The following is a 25,955-nucleotide window of genomic DNA, read 5'->3' as shown; positions in this document are numbered from 1 at the left end:
CAAGTGCATGGAGAAGAGTTGGGTTTGACAGGCTAAGCTCCTTAGGTCCTCCTCTCACCACACATTTAGAAGACGTGTGACCATTCCCGTGGAGGGCATGCAACCCTCATTACCACCATAGGAACCCCTGACCAACATCTCTGATGGTGTAGATGGGGTACCGTCCCTTTCTATACACCTTTCCCCTTTTCGATCTATCCTTCTGAGGATGAGCCATGCCCCACTCCATGACAACCAGCCCACGAAACTTGGCATAAGCCAAGATCTGCTAATGGCTGGAGGCAAAATGAACATCATCATGGGGGCCATCCCTCTACAATAAACATTGCATGCCTCACCTCACCCCTCCTCGTCATATGCGCTTGATAACCCAGTGTATAATCCCTTCCATGCAAATAGTTTTTATCATGCCTCAAGGCCTAATCCTTGGTTCACATTTTGTAGGTCCCCTACGGTAACCGAAATGGAGCACCCAGTGCAGCTGGCTTGTAAGGATGCTATCCGCTGTCGAAGGGAGCATGTAGCACAAGTTCCTTTGCCAGAATGCTATGTACCTACCCTTAAAAGGTATGCAAAGAAACGAGGCCCCAAGCAACACTGCCCCAGACGTAGGCCAAAAAACCCCTGGCCAAGGGGAATAGAAGCTCAAGGGAGCACATGGGGCATGGCAACACTAGTCAAGCAGGTTCCCACCAGACACTCGGGCACCAAGTGCTCAAAAGAGGAGAGGGCAGCTCAAGACAAGCAAGAATTTGACACATTTTTTAAAAGCATTTTGGAAACAGTTGCGGCCAGGGACTACACCATCTGGGTCCCAGCAAACATTTTCCCCACCCAGCCTCACAAGAGCTCCTCACCAGCACAACCTCAGTCACCCGACCACCCAAACTCGCCCCGCCTTGTACAAATAGAGTAGCCCCATCGTGTATAAAATGCTTATCAAATGCTACCTGGCCATGACTTTTTGTCTTTAAATGATTAAGTGCTGACATGTTTCCCAATTGTACAAACTTTTCATATCTAGGTTTAATATATTTCACGTCTTTAGCAAACGAAAAAGCTAATCAAGTGCAGGTGATAAGTATCTAAGTCAACACCATGGAATTCAGATAAGTGATGTCTCCTTGCATTGCACTAGTTTATTATAGTTGCGGCATATGCCATGCATGTACTCTCATGAAGTGACAAGTGGATGCAGGATGACACATGTCTTTGTGCGAAAGTGTTCAATGCCCAAGTCACCGCAAGACCACCGACCCCACAAAGAGCCGCGACAAAGCCACGCTACCGAAAGCAAAGATCTCTCGTGTGAGTGCCCACGTTGCATGGCCCAAAGCATGATCTTAGCCACTTCCTCTTTCTAGGTTACACTCTACGCCGGGCACTCACGGCAGTTGTTACCCCAATTGTACCAACATCACACATTCCAAAGAGGGTTGCAATATCTCAAGTGTATCTCCCCATCTCAACGACTACTTCTCTAACAACGAGGCTAGGGCACAATCATCACTATAATATCCATTTCCTGAGCCTTCGAAGCTTGACATTTCCCAACCCATTGAAAGGTTGATAGCCTCAACATATTGCAATGGTTGTACGCAGGCAAGTCCAACAAAAAAGAGAGAGAGAAAGAAATTAAGAAAGAAAGAAAGAAAGAAAGAAAAAAGAACAAGAAAAGAAAACGAAAAAGAAAACAGAAAAGGAAAAAAGAAAAAAAAAAGAAAAAGAAAAACTAAAAGATACGAAGCACCCATGACCACAGCACATCGTCTAGGGGTCCTCAAATTAGATACATCCAGTGACCTTGGTCAGCTGGCTTCGTCCCTAGTCCCCTAGCCCTTTAGCATCACCCACAATTGTTCAGGGCACATCAAGGGTAGGACATACCTAGGAAGCTTGTCTCGCCTATAGTTAGACCTGTTACCATAAATCAATTGTGGTAAGCACTGCACGAATGGGCATGAAAAGTACACCATCCTCATCAAGCAAGTCCACTAGCTCCCAGCTACCGAAAGTGTGGTGTCCATGTGTTCAATTATGCTACGTCATGCAGTCACAATGCAAAAGATGTCTCATACACCTTCACGTGTACTTCTTCTCAACATGGACAACTTTGCTTCATCCACACATTGTTACAAGAAACCAGCCCGCGGTCTTCTAACTACGTAATATCTAAGTATGCACGAGCACTCACATAATATCTGCATTGAAATATATACACAGTTTGGATCCTCAAGTGTAGGACAATACTCTTAGCTTGCTTAGAGTTCGACCTATCTCCCAAACTAATTGAACTATGTCTTGTGCACAATAGAGAAGACTAGCACTACCCCTAGGGAGAGATAACCTATGAGAGGTTTTCAATTGCAGGTATTGAAGACTCCAACGAAAGTGTCGTTCGCTCTTCATCGACATCCAACTCTAAATTCTTATCCTTTATCGTCCTGCAAGCCCACCAAGAATCGGCATGTGTAGAATCCCTAACAAACCACCACTTGTGCTGGCCACATCAGTGCAATCCCCCACAAAGAACAGTCCTAGTACCAACTCCAACAACCCTACCAACAGCCACCTAGGCCACCAACGGGCCTTCAATGACATTCCTCCACACCACCACCAGCACTCCTCCACAGCAATCACAGATGTCCCTTCCACCACGTCTTTGGTGCATACTAAAGCATGCTACCTACGATGGTGAGTGCCATGGGACTACCACTCGTCTAGGAGAGGGGTAATGTTAACCCTCAAATGAACAAAGGTGAAAAATCCGGAAAAGATGAAGCAAAAGACAAGGCCAAGGCAAAAGTGAAACGGAAGACAAAGGCGCGCCAAGAAAAATATGGAAACTCAAGAAGTGCAGAAAAGTCCTAAATAAAGAAAAAAGGCGCATAAGAAAAGACGCAAGTCAATACTTTTGTAAAAAAGCGCAAGGGTACCACGATTTAATTTAAGGAGCGTCGGGCTCTCACCCGTGCAATTTGTAAAGGTAGATGGGCGATAGAAAGGAAGCTAGGAAGATAGGAGGACAATGGGAAAAAGGGCCTAGGCCACAGCCGACCATGTAAAAAAGGGGATAAGGGGATGACCGCCCAAAAGGGATTTAGGGTTTTGTATATAAAGTTGAAAAGTGAATGAGAAGCTCATTCTTGTGTGTGGCCAAAAGTGGCTCTCCTCTTCTTCTTCTTCTTCTTCTTCTTGCTTGCTTGAGCTTGTGCTTGAGAGAGGGAGTGTGAGAGTGTGAGGGCGAGGGACCGGGGAGGAGAAGATCTCCATCTTCTCCTCTCTTCTTCTCTTCTCTTCTCTTGCTCGTGGCTATGGAGCTTGGAGCGTGGAGCCTGAGGATGGAGCTTGCTTGAATCTTGCACTTGGATCGTGGAGCACCGGAGTGCACGGGAAAGGAGGTAACTCGATCGGCATGGAGGTAAGCTCACTACACCTGTAGATATGGATGGCGCATCGGCTATGTGAGAGGTAGCCATTAGTGCGGCTTGGAACGCTTGAAACAATAAGCGGTTCGTGGGTCTTAGCGGTTGAGTGAAAGCTCCCACATCAACCTTTGAAATCTGGATTTGAGTGTCTGGAAAGTCTCACAGGGGATGGAAGCTCTCATACCATATTAGAAATGAAAGAGAGAGAGAGAGATCAACAAGGGTCATTCCAGAAGGGTAGCAGACATGCTCCCTGTTCAATCCTTTTTTTCAACACTATCAAGTCAACTATGTACACCACTCTCATACCAAACCAAGTAACCTAGATCTAACAATGGTTGAGTCAGTATGACTTAACCTTATTCAACTAAGGTAGAACACTGATAGAAGACTATGAGCTTGACTCTCAACAGGGGCATCCACTAATTATGTGCAACAATTTTTTCTAGTCATGTGCCATGAAATGATTCTAATAATAAAGTTGTGTTTATGGAAAATGAGATCCGAGCTTACCCTTGTACAACTTGTAAATATTATTTGTAAAAACTTGAGTGGATTCCATGGAAACACCAAGGTGGATACAATTGTGGTGGTCAAGAGACCACAAATGTGGACATGATATCCAAAGGTGGTCAAAAACTTGAAAACTTTCTATAAAAGAAATGAGAGAGAATGAAAAGGCTATTCATGTGTGTGCAAAATTTTGCTCCTTACCATCTTATTATGGTCTACGTATGTGAATGAAGGAGAGGAAGTGTGTGAGAGGGTGAGGGACAAGGACTGAAGCTCTCTTCTCTTCACTCGTCTTGTTCTCTTGGATTTATTTTGGCAAGAATGTATGAGGTTGAGAGAATGAGGGAGTGAGGGATGCTCTACAGGAAGCTCTCCTTCTATTTTTCCTTCCCAAGCTTGCATACCACTAATTGTCCCATGTGTGGCAATTATGAAAGTAAGGTTGTGAGTGAAGAGCAATGTATGTGGATCATGGAGTGACACTTTATCATCAACCTATTGTGACTACAACATGGTAAGTGGTTGGTAAGTACAATTGATACACCATCTTGAGTTCATCTATCCCTCATAGGTCAGCTTGTGTATTTTTGTCCATGTGCAAGTGGGCAAGATGAGAGACAACCTTGCGAAACTCTTGAAGGAATAAGAGCGTGTCCATGGTCCCAACATAGCATGTGAATCTTTTGAAATATGAAGAATGCCATGGCATTCTATAGATAAATGAAAATAGCTCAAAGAGTACCTTCTAAATATCCAAGGTCCAACAAATTTGGAGTTCATTTGCAAAATTTCACATCGGCCCCATTTTTTAGGAGAGAGAGTGAGTTAAACCCCTTAAAGCACCCATTTTTGAGTCCAAAATTTTCATACTGTCTATAGCTTTCATGGCTTCTTGGAATTTCTCCCTCATCTTTCTCTCTCCTATCTTAGTCTTATTTCTCTCTCTTCCTTCTATTTCTCTCTCCTCTCTAGGTCCTCCCCTTACACAAAAATGGAAATTAAGTTTTAAGCTCAAACTTTTAGTATCCAAATAGAAGTAGTAACATCTTCATGTAACAATGCTATTATATATTTATAGCCTCATAGACGTAATTTATCAAGCACTAAGGGCTCCATTAGAGAAAGCTATCATGCTCACTTAACCATGATCTTTTGATTAGGATAATGATAGGTCATTGGGTCTTTCAATTCCAAACATTTAAAGCATTAATTAGGGGAACTATGAACTCCAAAAGGGCCTTGTATGGAATGGATTAGAGAATACGGGTCCTATGTTTTGAAATTTGCCATCTTTCCCAATCTATCATGATATATAGGCCCTCCAAAGCAAAATTAACTTATGTGTTTTATCAAAGTGCTTTAATTGAAACAAGGAAATGCCGCAAATGATTGGCAAGTAAGTTCTTCCTAGTCTTATTTTTTGCAAGTTTCACCTATTTTGTCTCCCCTTCACACTCCTCTTGATTTTGACAATTGCATCTAGCATATTCCCTTCTTTATATCATGGATAGTGTCTCCATTTGTCATGTTGTGTATGGTATATTCACATTCTTTAAGTGTAGGTATTTTCTTGGGATATTATGTTTGTAGGTGTGCATTGCATTCACCAAGAATTGTGATCTCATCGTGAATCTTATTTCCATCGCCCCTATTGATGTTTGCATATTTTTACTTAATATTTTCATTGTTGGCTTATGGTTGAGGATAGCACATCCACCCAACCTTCTCCTCTTGAGAGCCAAAACCATGACATACTCGTGAAGTGAGGTGAGCAATTGTCTTTGTCTTGTGAAAAGAAGAGGCCTATTAATAGATTGGACTTTTAACTTCCATTACTTTTGTAGTTTAATCTATCATCAAGTGCAATTCTATTAGTTATTTAAGTGATGTTATCATGATATCCATGAGGATGATAGAAATATGGTTTACTAAGACTTGGATGTTGGAACATGCATGCCATATGCCCAATTGTGTAGGTCTACTATGAAGGATGTCATGATGGTGCACAAACCTAAACCATCATGGTATTCAACATGTGTGGTGACAATTCAAGAAAGAGAAAGTATCAAGTTTGTTAAGTTTGATAAGGCATCATTTTCGTATGTTTTGGTTTATATTTTAGGTCAAAAGTTCTTAGGAACTTTGTGATGTTTGTCTTAGGGCACAACTATGATTGAAGATGTTAAGGAAGATGAGGACCTCATGATGACAATGTCCATATGTGACCAGATGATGAGGATATGGGCTCACATACTAGTTTTAGGTATTATGATCTATGGGGGACAAGTTTGGATGTCTTGTAGTATGCTACATCTATCTAGAAATGGACATTGTGCACATGGTTCAATGATTGACTATCTGAAAAGCCTCTAAAAGAGTCATCCGGGTTTGTGTCAAGGTCATACATGTGGTTCATAATCAACTATTCAAAAATATATCAAAAAACAACTCTCCACCCATTGGTAATAGTTGTAGAATGTTATAAGAGTTCCAAGTTCTAAAATTTGAGGAAGAAGATAAAAGGTGTGATGAAAAAGATGAAGATGGTGATGATCAATATGGCTAGGTTTAGATGGCCTTAAGAAGCCTTGTGCATATTTGATTTGTTCATAGATTATCTCTATAGCTAGATTATTGAGCACTTGTACATGGTTGTACTTTCTTCAAGTAATACAATTGGCCACACCTTATTTTGTGAAGAAAAATCATGTGGAGCATCCAAGCTATGAGAAGTCTCCATATTGTCCTCATGGTGCATAATTTAAAATTTGTGGCATGGAGGGGGTACTCAAAGAAATAATTGATTCATAGAAAGTTTCAACTAGTCTTACAAATGTACTATTCAATTACTTGATAGGTTTATGTGTGAACCTTACTTAAATCTTTTTAACAGTGCAACATTTTCTTTTGTCTAAATTAATTTTCTCTTTAGCACTTCCCATTTTCTCTTTCCCTATTCCTTTCTCATCCATATCATGGTACACACCATTAAAACTACATAGGGACATTTGTTATGAAGACAATAATTTATGTCAGCATTGTGGCAAGGGAAAATAGTTCCTAACTTATTTGCATCACATGACCACGATTGGCTCATCAATCAACAAGTCAAAAGATTTGTTCCAAAAAATCTTTAGAGGCTATGAAACAATAAAGCCTATGGGAAGATGACACTTTTGAGGATGATGACACTAAAGCACCAAGCTAAGAAGAGGAAGGTAGAGATCCTAAAGATGATCAGGGCAATGAGGATGATGAGGAGCATTATCAACAGGGTGGTGAAGGCCAACATGATTAGTAGGATGAAAAGGGTGGGACCAATGTAGCAAGACAAGAGGATGGAAAAGGGTGTCCATGCAATGTGAATTGAGCTCATTTTTGAAGGGATTGAGCCTTGAAGTGGAAGCATGGAGCGAAAACAAGAGCTATGGTGGAGAGAGAGAGAGAGAGAGAGAGAGAGAGAGAGAGAGAGAGAGAGAGAGAGAGAGAGAGAGAGAGAGAGAGGGAAGATTTGGGAACTTCAATAGTCATAATGTGTGACTGGCCTTCCCTTTATTCAAATGTCTGAAATAATAAAGAATAAAGTGAAAATGATGGGCACCCACTACATGCAGTGTACAAGTATGCAACCTTTCCTTTATTTAAATGTCACTAAAAGAATAAATAATAAAGTGAATATGATGGGCCTCTATAGTAGATATGACTATGCATTTTCGTACCCTACATATCCTAGAAACATTGCCTCCAACAAAGGTAAAGATGTAGCTAGAGGTGGACTTCCTAGTGTCTACATGTCTTGCATAGTTAGAGTCAGTGTATCCCACGAGCCCTGTATCCTGGCCATCGCAACATATGCATATAGTTGCTGTGCCCTTTCAAGTACCTCATGATACCCTTGATGGCATCCCGATACCGTTTGCCAGGTGTATCCATATAGGGTGCCACAACCCCCACTACAAATGCTATGTTAGGGCGAGTGGCTATCATGGCATGCATCAAACTGCCCACTATGAATGCATAAGGATCTTGGCTAGCTTGGATTTGTGCTCATTAGACAGTGGACAATTGGTGTGACTAACCTTCACGTGAGAAGGTAAAGGGCAATCAATAGGCTTAACATTCTACAAATGAAATTGCTCAATGACCTTATGGATGTACTCTTTCTCTGATAAATAAAGGAGCCCGTTAGAGTGATCACATGTAATGTACATCCCAAGAATATGTGAAGCCTATCCCATGTCCTTCATCTGAAAGCTCTTCTTGAGCTGACCATTCAAGGCATCCAGCTCATCATGAGCACTCCCAGCAATCGACATATCATCCACATAGAGGATCAAAATCTTAAGGCGGTCATCAAGAGCCTTCTTCGTGTATAAACATAGATCTATATTACAGTGGGAATATCCTTGTGAATGCATAAAGGCATAATACTTGTGGTACCATTTCCTAGGTGCTTGATTAAAGCCATAAAGACTCTTTCTCAATATGCACAGTAGGTGGTCCCTACTAAGTTTTGCAAAGCCCTTAGGATGCTCCATGTAAATCTCATCATGCAAGTCCCCATGAAGAAAAGCTATCTTGACATCCATCTGATAAAGATCTAAGTCAAGCTGAACAACCAAAGCCAGTACCAAACATAGGGTAGTCATCATCACAATAGGAGAAAAGACTTCCTCAAAGTCCACATCATGCTCCTCCTCGAAAGCCTTAGTAACCAATCTGGCCTTGTATGTTGGCTTGGGGTGGCCGTGGGTACTTTTTAACTTGTAAAGAAAAGGAACCAAATCCCATGTATGATTTTTTTGTAGTAATTCATACTCTAATTGCATGGCCTTCTCCCAAGAGTGACTATCACCTCTGTGTATGGCCTCATCATAAGTAAGAATCTCACTAGCTTATGTCACCATAATATAATCCATAAAGGGCTCAAACCACACAGACTGTCATCAATCTCTAGTAGATCACCTCAAAACAAGCTGGGAGGCGTGGACATCCTATGGAGCATTAGGGACTTGGGCCACTAAGACATCATCCGTTGCATGCTATCTAGATGGCTATACAGTAGTAGCAGGAGTCTCCTCTTGAAAGATTACCTTACATACCTCAATAACATGCTCAAATTGATTGCACATTTTCTCCTCATGGAAAGCAACATCACAATTGCGGATAACCTTCTAAGCTTGGAGATCCCATAGTTGATAGCCTATCTCATCTTTATCTCAATAACCAAGAAAGATATATTTCCTAGACTTAGGATCTAGCTTATTTTGCTTGTCCTTGGGAACATGGCAGGAAGCCTTACTGTAGTCAAATACACACAAATGAGCATATGAGGGAGGTTTTCCAAAACTCACAAATTGCTCAAAGGATTTAGAGACATACTCACCCTATTATCTCGTTGTAGGTATTTCAATTTATAACCAGACCAGTTCTCTAGTAAGCAAGACAACCTTGAAATGTAGCAAATATATTTTATTTCTAATTTATAGGATATGCCTAGACCTTATGCGTATAGTCATAAATGAAGGTAACAAAATACTTCGTGCCACCTAATGACTTGCAGGGCATGGGACCACATATGTCTGAATGAACAAGAGCTAATGGCTCACCCATGCGTATTACGTGTTTTCTTGCCATATAAACAATGATCACAAGACTAAAAGCACTTATAGTCAAGGGGTGAGAAATATTGCAAATGGATAAGTATTTTCATTTCTTTTAAGGACATATGCCCAAGGTGGAAATATCAACTGGAAAGAGATACATGTGGAACTACATCCACTACTAAAACATGGCCAAGGGACCTAGATACAAGCAAGGGTTAGAGAATATGAGACTTAGAACCATGTGTAATGACAAGATTTCCACAAGTAATCTTCCATGATGAATCACCAAAAGAAACTACATAACTTGCATCATCCAAAGTGCCAACGGAGATAAGGCTCTTCATGAGAGCAGGTACATGACATACATTGTGAAGTGTAAACATGCAACCAAAACCAAACTGTAGCGAGACATTACCAACACCAACTATCTCTAGTGTCAAGTCATTACCTAAATTGATAGATATAGTCAAATTGCGATAGGAGTGAAATCACTCTCTATGAGGGGTCACATGAAAGGAAGCCCCTGAATCTATCATCCAACACTGAGTATACCTTGAAAAAGCAGTAGTCAGTTGTAAAGTATCAAGAGAAGAAGCTCCAAGTATGAAATCATCATTAGAATCAGTCTCTACATAACATGGATCTCTTTAATCTTAACGCTGGACTTGCTAAGGGCAATGCTACAATTATTATTTTTATCTTGTACTTTAATCTTGCCCTTTTCCTTACACTTGTCCTCATGCATTTTATGGCATTGTGACTAAATATGCCTTGCAAGTCAATGAGGACTTACAGCCCATGGGACTTACTGCAAGACTCTTGACAGCAACCCTCCCACGAACATACTCAACCACAAAACCAGGGACAAAGCACACAAAATCTATGTGTATGGCTCTGCCATTAATCTCAAAAACTGAAAAGAAACCATAAATCTTCCACTTAATAATGAACAAATTTGTTATCTTCATCATCTTCATCTTATGCAAGAACAAAAGGGAAAAGAGGAATTTCTGCTCAAAAGACAAAGGAGAGAGGAGAGAGAACAACTTTTTGCACAACCAAAAAGGAGAATATGCAATTGGACAAGAGAGAGGGAAGGGAAAGAGGCACATAACCACTCGTGCACTCCACCCCACCTCTTCCCTAAAAAGCACACCCCTTCGTATTTTATTATTTCTTTGAAACTTTGATACATTTGATCTTATAAGGCCTTTGGCCTTTAATTTTGAGTATTCCTACCCTTCACAAATGTATGCACATAACACTTTTGTGTATACCATTTATTTACTATGGATGTGTATTTGGATGTGGATGTGGCCCCCTCATATCTCTATCTCTTTTTGGTGATTTTGTAACAATGTAGTATTATTCTCTTGACAAAAAATAAAAATATGATGCATGCTTTGATTCTTTTGTGCCTTGTTTTTATGCTTCTTTGGGTGTCATCATATTCCTCCCACAGTGAAATGTGAAGCGTCCTCGCAAACCTTGGCAAAGAAGAACCACTGTCTAACATAAACATTTCCAAAATTGTTAGTAAAACAACTTTGATCATAAGGCCTAGCCATGGTAGGGTATAGGACTCCAAATCCATGACCACCAGAGTAAGGGAACTCCTACCTCAACTACACTCCCACACTGAAAAACTTACATAGTCTTCAAAAGATAAGGTTCAATCTTCAATAAGGGATCATAAGAACAACTCTGTCCTAATAGGGAAATAAATAAGACTCCATCATGTAGCCCCAAGGATAATTTGGGAATAGGGCTTGGTTGTTCCTCTTGAGATAAGGTTTTTTTTTTAAAAGAGTGTATTTTTTAAAGGGTTATTCTTTATTAAACCTTTTCTTGCACTTCCTTGTGGTTGTTGCCAATGTGAGATGAAGGAAAGGGAAAGTTAGGAATGGTGGGGGACAAGGGAATGGTTGTTGAGATGTGTACTCTAGGGAATTTGTTTGATGGCCAAATGTGGGACTACAAAAGGGCCTCCCTTTTTCAAAGGTGGTTTATTGAACAAAATAGACATATATTACCGGTTTTTTTTTTGTTTAGTTGAAAGCCTTAGGGTTAGGGGAAACAAGATGCCACATGGAGAGGATAAGAGAAAGTTAGAATGGGTGAGTTGCTAGGATTTGAGGCCAACGATAGCAACATTTAGGTAAAACCATAGGAGGGTAGGAAGGATAGGCATGAGGATCACCATGTGCAGTCAAAAGAGAGAGATGAGAGGTGGCAAGGAGCTTGGTGAGCCTGCTACCTAGAATTGTGACCTGCTAAATAATGCCATACGTAACCTCACAACAAAATGCTATGGCGATTATGCATAGCCGGAAGGCAAGGCATCAACATAGATCCGACCAAGCCTTGCAAATGCACCAAGATGAGGTCGATGAAGAAGGGAATTTTATTCTCTTGCCCTTCCTCTATGGTATGCGCCTATGTGACTGTTATGATAGGAATGGGGGATGATGGCAGAAATAGGGGAGCAAGACGTGTTTAGGGCGGGTGCATCGCCCCTGCTGCACATTCTTTCTCTCTTGCCTCTCCGTTCCTCATATGCATCTTTAGGATCTGTTATAGCTTTCCATCTCTCTCTTCTGCTTCATTCTTCTTATGGCAAAGCACTATAGATGCCATGGTGTTTGCCTTGCAGTTGGAATCCAAGACCAAAGTTTCGAAACACTTGGGCACAAATCAACGTTCGAGCTGTAGATGATGATTGTTAACTTGTCTCCTCTTAATCATGCTACTACTGCAGGTCTTCATTAGGAGCCAAGTCGTTGTGGCCAATGAGTAGCCGGAGGCCATGGATTCTAATCTACATCAGGTCCAAAAATTTTCCTTTGACTTTAGGATTTTCCTCTCCACCCGATTTGTCATAATTCCACGGGATGTTGATGAAATTGCGATATTCCAATCTATGTCTCTCTCTCAGAAACATCTCTGATCTGTGTTTCTAGTACACACTCTCTTCTTCTGCGACTGCCTCTCTCTCTCTCTCTCTCTCTCTCTCTCTCTCTCTCTCTCTCTCTCTCTCTCTCTCTCTCTCTCTCTCAGCGATAAACAATCTCCAACTCAGTCGTCTGACCAAGGAAAGAATAATCAGCGCACCACTTTTGATGGTTGGGCTGTCGTGTGTATTTTTAGATGAGAGCATCTCATGATCATGAGAGGTGGAGTGGTAGGAATGCCAACCATAGGCATGAAAAATGACTCTCTCTCTCTCTCTCTCTCTCTACGATTGATGATGCTTCTTCTTCTTCCCCTTTGGCCCATTTTTGATATGCAATTTCTAGAACAGATAGAGCATCCTCCACATCAATAAATAATGGGAAATTGGCTTTTGGAGTGGTAGCCAAATGCGATGAAGAATAAGAAGATGAAGAGGGTGAATTGATAATTCCCTTATTGAGATATTGATAAGTAGATTGTTTTTCAATGGATTTGGGGCTGATTAAGCGGGAGGAGGAAGGGGGGTTCTCCTGATTGTCATCATCTGTAAACTCCTCATTAGCATGAGCCCTTGCCTCTGCATTGATGGCCGGTGTCAGAGGGCAATGTGGGATGCAGGAAGAAATATGACTGGTGTTGGCTAGATCATGATTTGAGCAAGATGGGTCTGAATCAAGAGGCTGGTGGAGTAGGGGGTAATGCTGCTTAATCAAAGGCTTACTACAATCCACTTGCTCATCACTTGATGGAGTCAAGCTAAGGCAGTTCGGAGAAGATCCCTGGCAATGATCAAGAGATATATCTCTGCTTTGATGCGGCACTAATCCTTTGGTTTGATTTATGAGAGGGATGTCTTTGCTTTGATGTTGAATCAATTGCCTACTCTGATTGTTGGATGATTCTCTGCTTGGGGCTAAAACAAGCTGGAATTTGTCCTTGTAGGAGCGTTGGGGGTGGGATTTGCTGTTGAGGGAGGGTGTTCAGGGAGGATTAGGGGGGGGATTAAGGGGGGCTTTGCCTAAGGTGGGGCAATGGATGATGTGGCCGACATAGGCTTTAAGGTCCGGGTGCTAGAGGTAGAGCTGGTGGCCTATGACAAAAGCCTCGCAAACGAGGTTGTCCTTGCCACCATTCTTGGAGGTCGAGATGAGCTTCTGCAGGCAGACCGCTAGAATGCAAGGGTACACAGCGCCAACATGATCCATGGGTCCTCTTTCCATCAATCTATGACAAAATTTGCCATCAATCTATGGCAAAATTTTCCTTCAATTTGGAACATTTAACGGCTAATCTTCATTGAATCCATGGCTATGTATGGCTGATTCCTCTTCAATTTGACAACTAATCATCGAAGTGATGAGCCGTCTGCCATCACTCAGGACTGATCTGTCATCATTTCTCTATAGGGTGTCGATAGAGGAGGGGAGAATTGTTTTCTTCTTCTTCTGCTGCTTTTTCTTCTTGCTGATTGTCTTTGATCTTCCTACTTTGAAACACCTTGCCATCTTCTTCTTCATGCTACTATCCTTTGTTGAGGGACATGCAAATAGGGGATGTGAAAGGGACTCCATTATTGATGGAGACGAGATTCTGAAGGATATCTTCTTTGAGGGTTTGTAGCATAGAAGATCATAGAATCTCTCTGCAATTGTAGTTGTTGAGATAAGCTTCTTCCCTGGCTGCGCACCAAAATGACAGCAACCCTCCCACGAAAATAATCAACCACAAAACCAGGGACAAAGCACACAAAATCTATGTGTATGGCTCTGCCATTAATCTCAAAAACTAAAAAGAAACCATAAATCTTCCACTTAATAATGAACAAATTCGTTATCTTCATCATCTGCATCCATAGCTTCAACCATTATGCAAGAACAAAAGGGAAAAGAGGAATTTCTGCACAAAAGACAGAGGAGAGAGGAGAGAGAACAACTTTTTGCACCACCAAAAAGGAGAATATGCAATTGGACAAGAAAGAGGGAAGGGAAAGAGGCACATAACCACTAATGCACTCCACCCCACCTCTTCCCCAAAAAGCACACCCCTTCGTATTTTATTATTTCTTTGAAACTTTGATACATTTGATCTTATAAGACCTTTGGCCTTTAATTTTGAGTATTCCTACCCTTCACAAATGTATTCACGTAACACTTTTGTGTATACCATTTATTTATTATGGATGTGGATGTGGATGTGGATGTGCCCCCCTCATATCTCTATCTCTTTTTGGTAATTTTGTAACAATGTAGTATTATTCTCTTGACAAAAAATAAAAATATGATGCATGCTTGGATTCTTTTGTGCCTTGTTTTTATGCTTCTTTGGGTGTCATCAACTCTCCATGTGCCTAAGAATGAGACTGTTGGGAATATCTCATATGATGGTTATTACCACTCCTACCATTATTGCCTCTAACTGTGAAAGCATGAGAGGTTCGAGAAGCACCGATATTCTTTTTATTATTCTCTTAATTCAAGAGTGCACTCTCTACACCCTATAAGTTAAGCCTATCAATAGGCATGTTTACGCACAAGCAGCACAAAATATAACCCATGATTCAGTAGTAGGCCTGTTAACACACATAGCAATATGAAATATATCCCATGATTCAGGTAGTGTAACCAACAGGAACAAAGAGGGGAGATTGCCCTTGAATTTGATCCCTTGCGAAGACAAAAGACTGAGAATCGAATGAAAATCATTTAAGCGGATTGATATGGAAGTGCCCTCCTTCATCATACGAAGATCCATGAGTTGCTTTAGCCAATACATATCCTAAGAATTGGGGCTTTGCTTGTCATAGACATTGTAAATCTTTTCCCATAAGACCCATGTGGACTCCCCATTAGAGAGACAACATTATAGAACACATGCTTAGAGAGGGACTATATGATGGTAGACATACATAACTTATCTAATTTAGCCCAATCCTGTACATCAATACGTTTGGGCTTGACACCCTTATGTTTCAAAGGCTTAACTTGCATTTTTTGCACTAGATCTTGCTAGATTTGGGCCTTCCAATAGCTGTAGTTGGTGCCATCCAACTTGTCAATATTAAAGATAGCAATATCATTGGAACCACCAGCCATATTGAGACTAAGTGAATGCACAGAAGGGAAAAACAAGTTGTTGTAATAAATTGCGAGACCAACCAAAGGCACAATAGATTTAGAAATGTAATAGAACCTCAATACATAGCCAACCAATATGCATACATCACTGAAAATATTGTGACAAAGATAAGTGCCAATCCAAAAGTAGTGTCAGATCAGTTGACTAAGAGTTAATTGCATACATAAAGCATGACAAGGGCATGTACATGTCACCAAGTCCCACGGTCTCATTGTAAGACCCTCAAGCTTAGTTGCCTAACCAAATGCTCAATGTAACATCCAAGTGTCAAGTAGCGGCTCCCATTGGAACAAAAGTCAAATGCTGAGCAAACAAAGCTCAAAAAATCATGTGGAAGGCATCCATACATCCAAGATCCAAGTAGTATATATCCAAGAGCATAAAACCCAATATGTAGTCTGCAAGCTCCAAGTAGCATATATCCAAGAGCATAAAACCCAATATGTACTCTTCAAGTGCATAATACAGTGGAAGCATAAAACCAAGGTGCCAAAGCATCCAATGTGGCTCAAAATAGAGCCTCAAATGTCACCATAAACATGTCCAATCCCATACATCAGTGCCAATTATATACTTTGACTTGAGAAGCATATAAGTCTTCGATGCATAAAGCTTTCAAGTAAAGTACTTTTTGTCCATTGTATATTCAACAAAGAACCTTGCTTGAAACTGAGCAAAGAAATCTTAAACCTATCCAAGAAGCATCCCAAGACATGTATCAAGTATTCCAGGATCAATGCATAGGTGTATGCGTACTAATGAAGGTCAAACTGTGAAGTAATGGCTATCCCTGTTGTATGACAACATGTTGCCCTATTGAAATAGTTAATAGCTAAAGCATTCAAGCTCAAACCAATACTCCAAACTGAGTATCAATGCTGAGAAGGGAGGTAAACAATGTCTACTTAATGCCAAGTGTCACAAGGACTAGAATAGAGTTGCCAATGTCTGAAGGAGAAGCAGGGAAGACCAGTCCTGAAACATGCACAAATCACGCTGATGTTGTTGTTGGTCCTATTGGTGGTAATGATTACTACTACTAAGTACTTGCTAAAGCTCAAACAAGGGTTTCCAAGCTTTGGAACAAACCTCAAGTGGAGCGAGCGTGTAAGGAAGAAGTGGGAGCAAGATTCATACCTCAGGAAGAAGAGGGCTGAATTGCCATGAAACCTTCAAGTTAAAGCTTTTCTCGTGGGATAAAGTCAAGTGAAGGGAAGAGCTTCTCAATGTCGGTGCAATGGCTCTAATACCAATTGAAGGGAGTGAGCCTTGAAGTGGAAGCACAGAGTGGAAGTAAGAGCTATGGTGGAGAGAGAGAGAGAGAGAGAGAGAGAGAGAGAGAGAGAGAGAGAGAGAGAGAGAGAGAGAGAGAGAGAGAGATGTGGGAACTCCAATAGTCACAATGTGTGACTTGCCTTTCCTTTATTCAAATACCATTGAAAGAATAAAGAATAAAGTGATAGTGATGGGTGCCTGCCACCTACAGTGTACAGGTGTGTGGGTAACTAATACACAGTGCAGGTATTGTTAGTATGATTAATACACGAGCGGTAGGCATAGGCGCCTTTACCCCCAACAATTTTAGCCCCATGCTACATTGTAAGTTTTGCATGCATCTAATCATTCTCCCTACTTAGTGCATATCATGCTTGAATTTTTAAAAATTTCCCTCACTTTCTTGAAAAGTGTAATAATACATTTCAATCAATGTATAGAGAAACCTACAAGAGGTTTTCAAAGGCTAAATCAATTTTACTCTTCCAAAATTCTAGGCTAATTCAAAGCCTTAGTAGTGCCTGATGATATCATTTTAGCAAGATTTAAAATATCTTTGTACAATTTGGTATTAAACATGAGAATGATACACAAGTTTCTAATTAAGCGTGAGAATTAAACATCTATATTGGTTTAGCATAAGTATGAGTAATAAAAGGTGTGATTGTATATTAGGATCTAAATGGAAACAATATTTTATACATCAAGTTCCAAGAAACATTCTAGTGGGAAAGAGTATAGAACATTGGCCAAATCTACCAAGCACAAAGATATACCTTCGGCCATCTATGAGACACTTAGTTATCTCCACCATTTGCTTCCATTAGCTCCTAGATTTTGGCAATCGGCCAAACCTAATTGACCTACCTTTCCAATGTTCTCCAATACATCATGATGCTCAACTCAATGAGTTTTGGATTGCTTGTAGACTCATAAATCCTTCTCGAATGTTTCTATTTCCTTAAATTTGTGCTCATCCTTCATATAATAGGTTATAGAGATGGAATCTTGAGGATGCCTCATTGAAGCCGTTCAAATGGGTTTGAGAAGAAGATAACTATGTTTGGAGCTTTAAAAGTGAGGTGCCAAAGAATTGAGAATGGAGAAGCTAATTATGTAGCTATGGTTATAGCTATGGAAGAAAAGGGTTGTTTTGAAATTTTAGTAACATATTTGTTGAATGGGGAAAATAAAATGACCAAATTAGAAGCTTTTCTTGGATAAAGGCGCAAAAAATGATTTCCTTGACTATTTGGTGGGAAAAAAAGCTCTTTTTGATAAAGGGAGAGGAGAAGAAGGTTGGTATTCAAAATTTACATGCTCTTTTTAACATGTAGTAGTGGGCTCCACTTAACATGGGGACCATGATGCAATAGGTTTTTTTTTTTTTTGTGGGGGCAATTTAGTAACTAAGAAATTCATTAACTCCTATTCTAAATAATCATTTTGGAGTCCACATTTCCCCTAATGCATTGTTACATTGGTAAGTGAATTGCTTTGTAGACTATTTAGACACTCAATAAATTGTGACATAATATAACTAACTCATCGATTGCTTTGATCATGGAGAGCATCATGCAAGTGGTTGATCTTTGGACATTTCAACAAGCTAAATGACCTTGCGATCATTGTCTTCCAAGATACCAATAAGCATGGCTTCTATCATTGTGAAAAGTTGTGCCAACCTAGATCCTCCCACATTTGGGGAGATAATGCACACTAAAGTTAACTTTTATTGATAATAAGAGGTATTGAATATGGCAAGTAATGATCATTTGGAGACATGCTAACATATATATTAAACCAACATATAGACTCACGTAGCTAGGTGAGTGATTAATGTGAAGCCATCATATTCAAAGTAGCATATAGCTATCAAACGATCAAGAAACACTAATGACTTGTCATAACATTGTGACGATGGTACCTTGTTCATATGGGTTGAGCCTCAACAAAATGTCACAATAATGTATTTTGTCCATAACTCATCCTAAGCATGCTTCTGATGACAAGCATATGAGTTCAGTGAGTGGTATTATGAGAACATGCCACATATTATTGTAGTCACCACTTTAGTTTTCAATACTAAATAAGCTCTAGTACCTCCACCTAAGCATGACCTTTGAGCTTTCATTAACCTGACACCTCATTTTTGAAGAAAGTTTTACGCACTGACATCATGTTTTCACAACTTTCCTCATATTGTCCTTCCTAGGGCATTTCGTCCAAATAATCATGGTATTTTACTTAATAATGAATGGGCTTAAGAATAAACATCATAGGAATGAAGGGTCATGAAGTGATGGAATGTCAAGGTAATGAAAGCTCAAAGGTTATGGCAAGTAGAAGGTCATGGATGATCAAAAGGTCGTAAAAGGTCATAGCAGGGCGACTATATAAGCAGTATTAGTCATATCCTTAGTAAGTTATTAGGCTTACAAGGGGTAGTTAAAATTGACGTGTGTCAGGAGCCAACGGTGACGTGATGCTGAGCAATCACGGTTCTGTCCCAGCGGCGAATATTGCATGCACGTAGCCATCAATTCACAGCCATCAATGCTTCCGTGCTCATGTCGGCTGCTTCGTGTAAGGTATTGCCGCTCGTGTCGGCTCGACATGCGGCAAAACAAGCCAACGGCTCTGGAGGCACCCCCAGCCTTTGCAGTCTCGTTAATGGCAGACTCCATATTATTAAGCAGCCCTTCTGCATGAACAGTTCCATTGAGGGCAGTAATGTCAGACGCATCATCAAGCACCCCTTCTGCATCAACCATGGTGTCTCCACTGCAGACGCCTATATCATAGGCAGACACCTTCGTCCCCTTTCCTTCTGCAAGGCTCACGTTTTGCCCCATCCTCATTCAAATGTCCCTGCTTTCCTCAGCATCAGAGGTGTATGCAGCAGCGCTGGCCATGACGACCGACGACAGCCGCGAAAGATTCCTCAGGACGGTGAGGGATCGCTCCAGTACACTTCGAATGATCACGGTAGCGTCGCTTCCACGCCGTCCGATTACTGCGACCCCGCTCAGAAACATAGCACGAGCTATACTGAAAGAGCCGTTGACGCACCGGATGTGATACATGATACCACATCCTGCAGTTGCCCATGCCATGATGTGCCGAGGGGAACATGCAACTCTGTGCTCAAAGAGAGCTCAGCCGAGAAGGAGGGTTGGCAACTGCTTAGGGCAGCTATGGTGTACTATTGTGGCAGTCCAGTAGGAACCATTGCAGCTAGTGACCCCGCAGATCCCAATCCTTTGAACTACGATCAAGTGTTCATCCGGGATTTCATACCCTCGGCCATTGCTTTCTTGCTCAAAGGTGAAGTGGAGATTGTCAGAAATTTTCTTCTCCATACCCTGCAGTTGCAGGTGAGAACTCAGCAGCATTATAATTGATTGTTGTATACACAAAAGAAGAAGAATGAGATATGTCCATGAGTTCTGTCACCGTGATAATTTGCAGATTTTACTGACTTGAAATAACAAAAGAGTTAACCGTTACTTTTTGAATACAAAGCCATAGTTCATAATGAATGGGCAGGATTTGTTATCATGACTGCAAACAGTCAAAGTGCATGGGTCAGTTGTCACATCATTTTGTTACTTAGCTATATAATAAAATTGCCATAAAAAGGTGAGCTGTGAGGTCTATCCTCCTTTGGTATTTCATCTTGCATGTGCCCCTGCCAACATTGTATTGTACTTATGAGGAACCTTTTGGTGTAAATATGAGGGAAGACTAGAAGTTGCAGAATCTGACTTTTTAATTGCTTGCCCTCTTTGTGCTTGTTTTGATTTTCAAAAGTGTACCCTCACATTGTTTGAATCCTAGCCCTGTAAGGAAGTTTTGAACAAAAGGGGTAGGCCAGAGATCCTCCATCGCCAAATTTTTGAGATCTGGTTGGCCAAACCAATCCTGAAAACCTTTCAATTTAAGTCTGCAGTTGTGTACACAAGTGAGATGCATTATTTCCAAGGACGAACAGGTGCAATATAGACCATCTCATTGCAAACATGGTATCAGAACTGTGGTCATGAACCTGAGTTCTGGGAACTCTGCTGAAGTGGGCCTTGAGGGGAGATGTTGGAAGTTTAATGCACACCTCTAGAGAGAACCCATTTCCCAGGGTTTGAATCCTGGGCCTGTAAAGAAGTTACGGGAGAGGCCGAAGGTCTTCCATCACCCTAAGGTTTTCAGATTTAGATGGTCAAGCCGACTGTTGAAACCTTCAAATGAAGCACATAGTGGCATGGACAAACTGAGATGGATGGCACCATTTGCTTTCTAACGCTCACCAACCAAAAGGTTACCCCACAAGGTGAGGGCCATGACTTCTTTCACCTACTACGGCCTATGACAGATATTGGGTGCTATGACACATAAGTAGTGCTGGACTATTCACTTGTCATGTGGCACCCCACAATGTATGTAATTTTTTAAAACACATTTGCACGACACCTATGTATGAAACTGTTTTAAAACACATTTGCACGACACCTATGGGAGATCGGGCACATTGTTTTGCACATGCGTCACTTCCCTAGGAAGTGATCAGGTCCAGCTTCTATTAGCTTGCACTATTTCAGTTTGTCATCTCGTGGTTGTGAGCTCCAATAAGAGTTGGATGGAGACATGAGAGCTTTGGCCGTTTCTGCCCATTCTCCAGTGTGCATTACAATGCATTACACTATTAGAGAGTCTTTTTTGTGTTCACACTGGCTGACTCTTCTTTCCAGCCTTCCATTTCTTTTTCAATGGCTGGAGGGTGCAGTTACACCTGTTTTTTGTGTTGATCAGTTCATACTGTAGATGACTGCATTTTCTTCATTATTTTATGCAGTCAGCCAGATTTTTGGCATTCCTATACAATAGTTGCCTGTTTATTTGCTGATTGGGTCATCCAGTTGCCAGTCATTTATTCATTTCTGTAGATTGAGCACACTCTGACATTCAGGACTCTCATGGTGTTTCCATTTGTTATCAGCCTAATCCAGTGCTCTCATTGATGCCTTGGGCTGCATGTAGGGACTGATTAGTCCACCTTGTATTCTTTCAGAGTTTAGTGCGGATTTATCACTTCCATTATCTTCTTTGATTGTTCTCATTATCTTCCCTTCTCTCTGTGTATTCTGTTCTTCTTCCGTTGCACATACTCACATGGTATCATTGCCAAAAGAGAGAACTCCAAGGCTTTAAGAAGAGAAGGCCATAGTCAGGCTGCTGTTTGGACCAGATTTGTTGCAAAGAACACAGATTTTCTGCATTGTTTGAGCCTTTTATGAAGTGTGCTGGACATGTAGAACTTCTCTTTGAAGAGTATAGCTGATGTCACGTCCATTCAAGCAGCCTTATTTAGAAATATGACAGATTATTGTGTGTTTGCAGGTCTATTTGAAGAGCCATGGATTACTAGTTTGATGCATTTGATGACTTGGATGAGGAGTCTATTTATTCTTTAGAAGACAAGAGTACTTACCAGCCCAAATATCGTGAATTGCGATGTGAAGATAGAAGATCAGAGCCATGTTATTTTACCTTCTCCCCCTTATTTCTTTAGATGTTTCTCATAGGGCCAGAAATACAGGTCCCCTCATAGCTGTAATGGCACCATATGTACAAGTGCTTTGGCTTCCTTCGAGAAGAAACTCTCGATGCTTTTTGTTGATCAATCTCCTTCCATGAAGGATCACATCAACAAGATGGAGGACATGTGGAACGAGCTTTCATCCCTTGGTAGGACAATTTCATTTGAGAATATGGCAATGATTCTTGTCACCCATCTACCATCTCCAAAGTATGATATCTTCTATACTAGTTTACTTACCTCTAGGATTGGGATATTGTTCTATGGGAGGATTCAGCTCCACTTCTTTTGGATCATGAAGAGACTCAAGGAGATAGGTGTGAGTGGATTTGGCTCCATGAAAGCTTTTACTATAGGCATAGGAGGGAGGAACAAGAGGAACAAACAAAAGGCTAAGAACAAGAAGTAGGATGGTAAGAAGTCAAAGCCAAAGTGCCCACATTGTGTGAAAGGCACTCATTTGGAGGAGAAGTATTGATAGAAATACCCCCATTTAAAGAAAGGAAGGTGATAAAGATTCAAAGGCTACCCTGGCTACTATAGAGTCGATTTTACTCCATTTGTATGAGGTCAAAGATATGGCACTTGCTTCTTCCATTGACAAGAGACTAGTGCTTGTGGACAATGGGGCTTCTTTACATATGACCTATTGACAAGGTTGGTTTCAAGGCCTTCAGTCCACAAGGGGTTTTCTTACCATTCGTGACAATTCTTTTGTCCAAGTTTGTGGAGTGGGGATCATTCCCCTTTTACTAGATCATCAAGATTCTTTTGCCAATGTAGTTTATGTCTAGACAAGGGTTTTAATCTCTTATTTCTTCATGGTTTGATGTAGCTAGGTATACGAATAGTCTTCTCCCAGCAAGATGCTGTTACTATTGAATATTCTAGTGTTGTGCTTTGGATAGGTACATAGGAGGGTGGGACCTACAAGCTTACACCACCTTTACAGCATAGTCTTCTTACGAGCTTTGGCTGCTTTTGCATGCCCGTTATGGGTGGGTATTCGAACTTTAGATCCCCTCCCCCCCCACACAAACCCCCCCCCCCGTAAGGGCTTTGTAGCTATACCATGCCGTTGCTACCGATTGCACCTACATAGGGAGTAGTAGTGACTCAAAGCCCTGCCTTGTTTCCACTCTACGTGTGATTCCCTATACCCAGTGGTGAACCCTCTTATGTGCGGCGTTACGAGGGTGTAGTCCTGGGATGTGTCTATGTTGTCCCGCTTTTGGATTGAATAATACAAGAGTATACCTTGAGCTCATATCGTGTTACCTTTCTGTGCCGTGTTGAGTGCGTAACGAGTGCAGGTTTATCATACTTAGTATCAGAGCAACTCTTGCTCGGAGTGAAGGAGTGCTCACGGAAGCAGGAGGAAAGATTCAGTGCCCCGAAGAGATCGAAGTCGTAACGACCCACAGCGCGATGCCCCACGTCGTGTCGCCGCACGTCGCGACGCCCCATGTCGTAACGCCCCACGTCGCGTTGACCCACGTCGCGACGCCTCTCCCCCCCCCTCCCTTCCCCCCCGACGCGTCGCCCCGGCGTGACGTCCCAACCTCGACACCCACTGTCTGAAGACGTGACGCGGCTTCCCCGCGGCACGACCCACACCACCACAGGCGAAACGCGGCTTCCCCGCGTCGACACCACCACCAACCACATGGAGGAAGAAAGGGAGAACATCACCCTCCCGACATTAGAGGAGAGGAAGAAGAGTAGGGGACAAGAATAGAGAGTGGCCCAAGAGGAGAAGGTGGCCGGACTAGAAAGACAAATAGATGGTATGTCAGGCATGCTAGAATCAATATGGAGGAACATGCAGATGAAAGAGGAAGAGGAAGAAAGGAGGAAAAAACTAGAAGTAGAGCAGGGCTATAGAGAATGGGTGAGTCAACAACAAGAAGAGGAGAGGAGACACCGAATGCAAGAGGAGATGGATAGAACGAGTAGAGAGGAGTCATCTAGGAGGGCGCAAGATACAAGGAAGGAGAAGGAGAAAGTAGTAGAATTAGGAAGCAAAAAGAAAGACAAGAAGAAGGAGAAGAAGCACCATCGCAAAGAAGAGGAAGATAGCAGTAGTTCAGAAGATGATTATGGAAAATTCAAGATGCCCCAACCCGCCAAGTATAAGGGAGAGAGAGATGGGTTGGTTCTGAAGAAATGGATCGCAGAGGTGAATAGGTACTTAAAATATTCAAGAATCACCGAAGACAGGAAGGCGGAAGTGGCAGCCATTTACTTGGAGGAGGATGCTGCCAGTTGGTACCTGTTAGAATAGGAGGAGGGCCACACAATCTGTTCGTGGGAAGAACTCCAGGAAGAACTGAAGGACTACTTTATTCCAAAGCTGGAGAAATTCAAAGTGAGAGATGAATGGAGGAACCTCAAGCAAGCACAGGGAAAGATGAAAGAATATGTCAGCAAATATAGGCAAATCATGCTGTAACTACCAAACATGGATACCGACACTAAGCTACATGGATATTTGTTTGGAATGCAAGAATGGGCTAGAAGAGATGTGGAGAGACAAGAGCCAACAAGCTTAGCAGAAGCCATGAGAATGGCCGAACGACTGGTGGATCTGGAAGGCAGAAGAACAGCACAAGGGAATCAAAACAGGTTCAACAACAACTTCAACAACACCTTCAACAACAGCAACTCCTGGAACCAAAGGCCCAATGCTCCTACAGGGGCATTCACAGATACCAGGAGTCAAAACACCACTAACACCACGGCCGTATCCCAAACCGCATTAGTCCCAAGAGGAGCAGCAGGGAGATGGGGAAACAATCACTACAGGCCAACCCCTAGCACATCATATGGGCCTGCAGGATCAAACACATCATGGTGGAGACCCCCAGGCCCTTCCACTGGCATCAGATGCTTCAAATGCGGGGGTCCACACTACCAAAAAAGATGCCCAATAGAAGACAGCTTCATCGAGTGGATCAAGGGTGAATGCAGCTTGTGCATACGGAGGAGAAGAACCACAACCACCGCGTATCCAGGAAATTCCAAATGGAAGTGAAGAGAGCATGGACTACCCAAGGGTAGGGTCAGTTAGTGCCCGACCCCAATGCATGGCAGCCAGAGTAGCGGCAGTCCACCATCTATACATTAAAGGTCGAGTGGGCGAAGGAAACCAACCTATCATGGTGGACACGGGAGCAACCCACAACTTCATGACACCACAGTGTGCAGCAAAGCATGGATTGAAACTATCCAAAGCCCCAGAAGGATTGACAGTAACATTCGCACAAGGAGAAGCCAAGGAAGTAAAACAAGTCTTTGCAGTCCAAGTGGAAGCCGACAAGTGGAAAGCGAAACTCAACTTCTTAGTAACCCCCATGGATGATTTTGAAGTGATATTAGGCTTAGAATTCTATGACAAGTATGTCATTGCAATGTTTGGTAAGGGTGTGAATGAAATGATTCTAGATATGCAAG

The 25,955-nt window shown here is 41.7% G+C and overlaps 1 protein-coding gene and 1 long non-coding RNA gene across 2 annotated transcripts in view; one reads left to right on the top strand and one right to left on the bottom strand.

Moving 5' to 3' along the window:
- The first annotated feature begins 19,356 nt into the window (after positions 1–19,356).
- The window catches only part of LOC148013629 (neutral/alkaline invertase 3, chloroplastic-like), a 40,790-nt gene continuing 34,191 nt past the window's right edge, over positions 19,357–25,955 (top strand). The window contains exon 1 of the mRNA XM_087668628.1: positions 19,357–20,286. Coding sequence (XP_087524754.1) covers positions 19,480–20,286 — 807 coding nt within the window. The 5' untranslated portion in view covers positions 19,357–19,479. The remainder of the gene's footprint in view (positions 20,287–25,955) is intronic.
- LOC148013630 (uncharacterized) overlaps positions 20,132–25,955 on the bottom strand; it is a 39,772-nt gene continuing 33,948 nt past the window's right edge. The window contains exon 3 of the long non-coding RNA XR_015688968.1: positions 20,132–20,274. This is a non-coding gene — a long non-coding RNA (uncharacterized LOC148013630). The remainder of the gene's footprint in view (positions 20,275–25,955) is intronic.

This window comes from Lygodium microphyllum, chromosome 26, assembly GCF_053477565.2.
Source record: "Lygodium microphyllum isolate KBCC chromosome 26, Lygodium_microphyllum_v1.1.10, whole genome shotgun sequence".
Lineage (NCBI taxonomy): Eukaryota > Viridiplantae > Streptophyta > Polypodiopsida > Schizaeales > Lygodiaceae > Lygodium > Lygodium microphyllum.
Note: the sequence above shows the minus strand (reverse complement) of the source record. Positions and strands in the feature narration are given on the sequence as shown.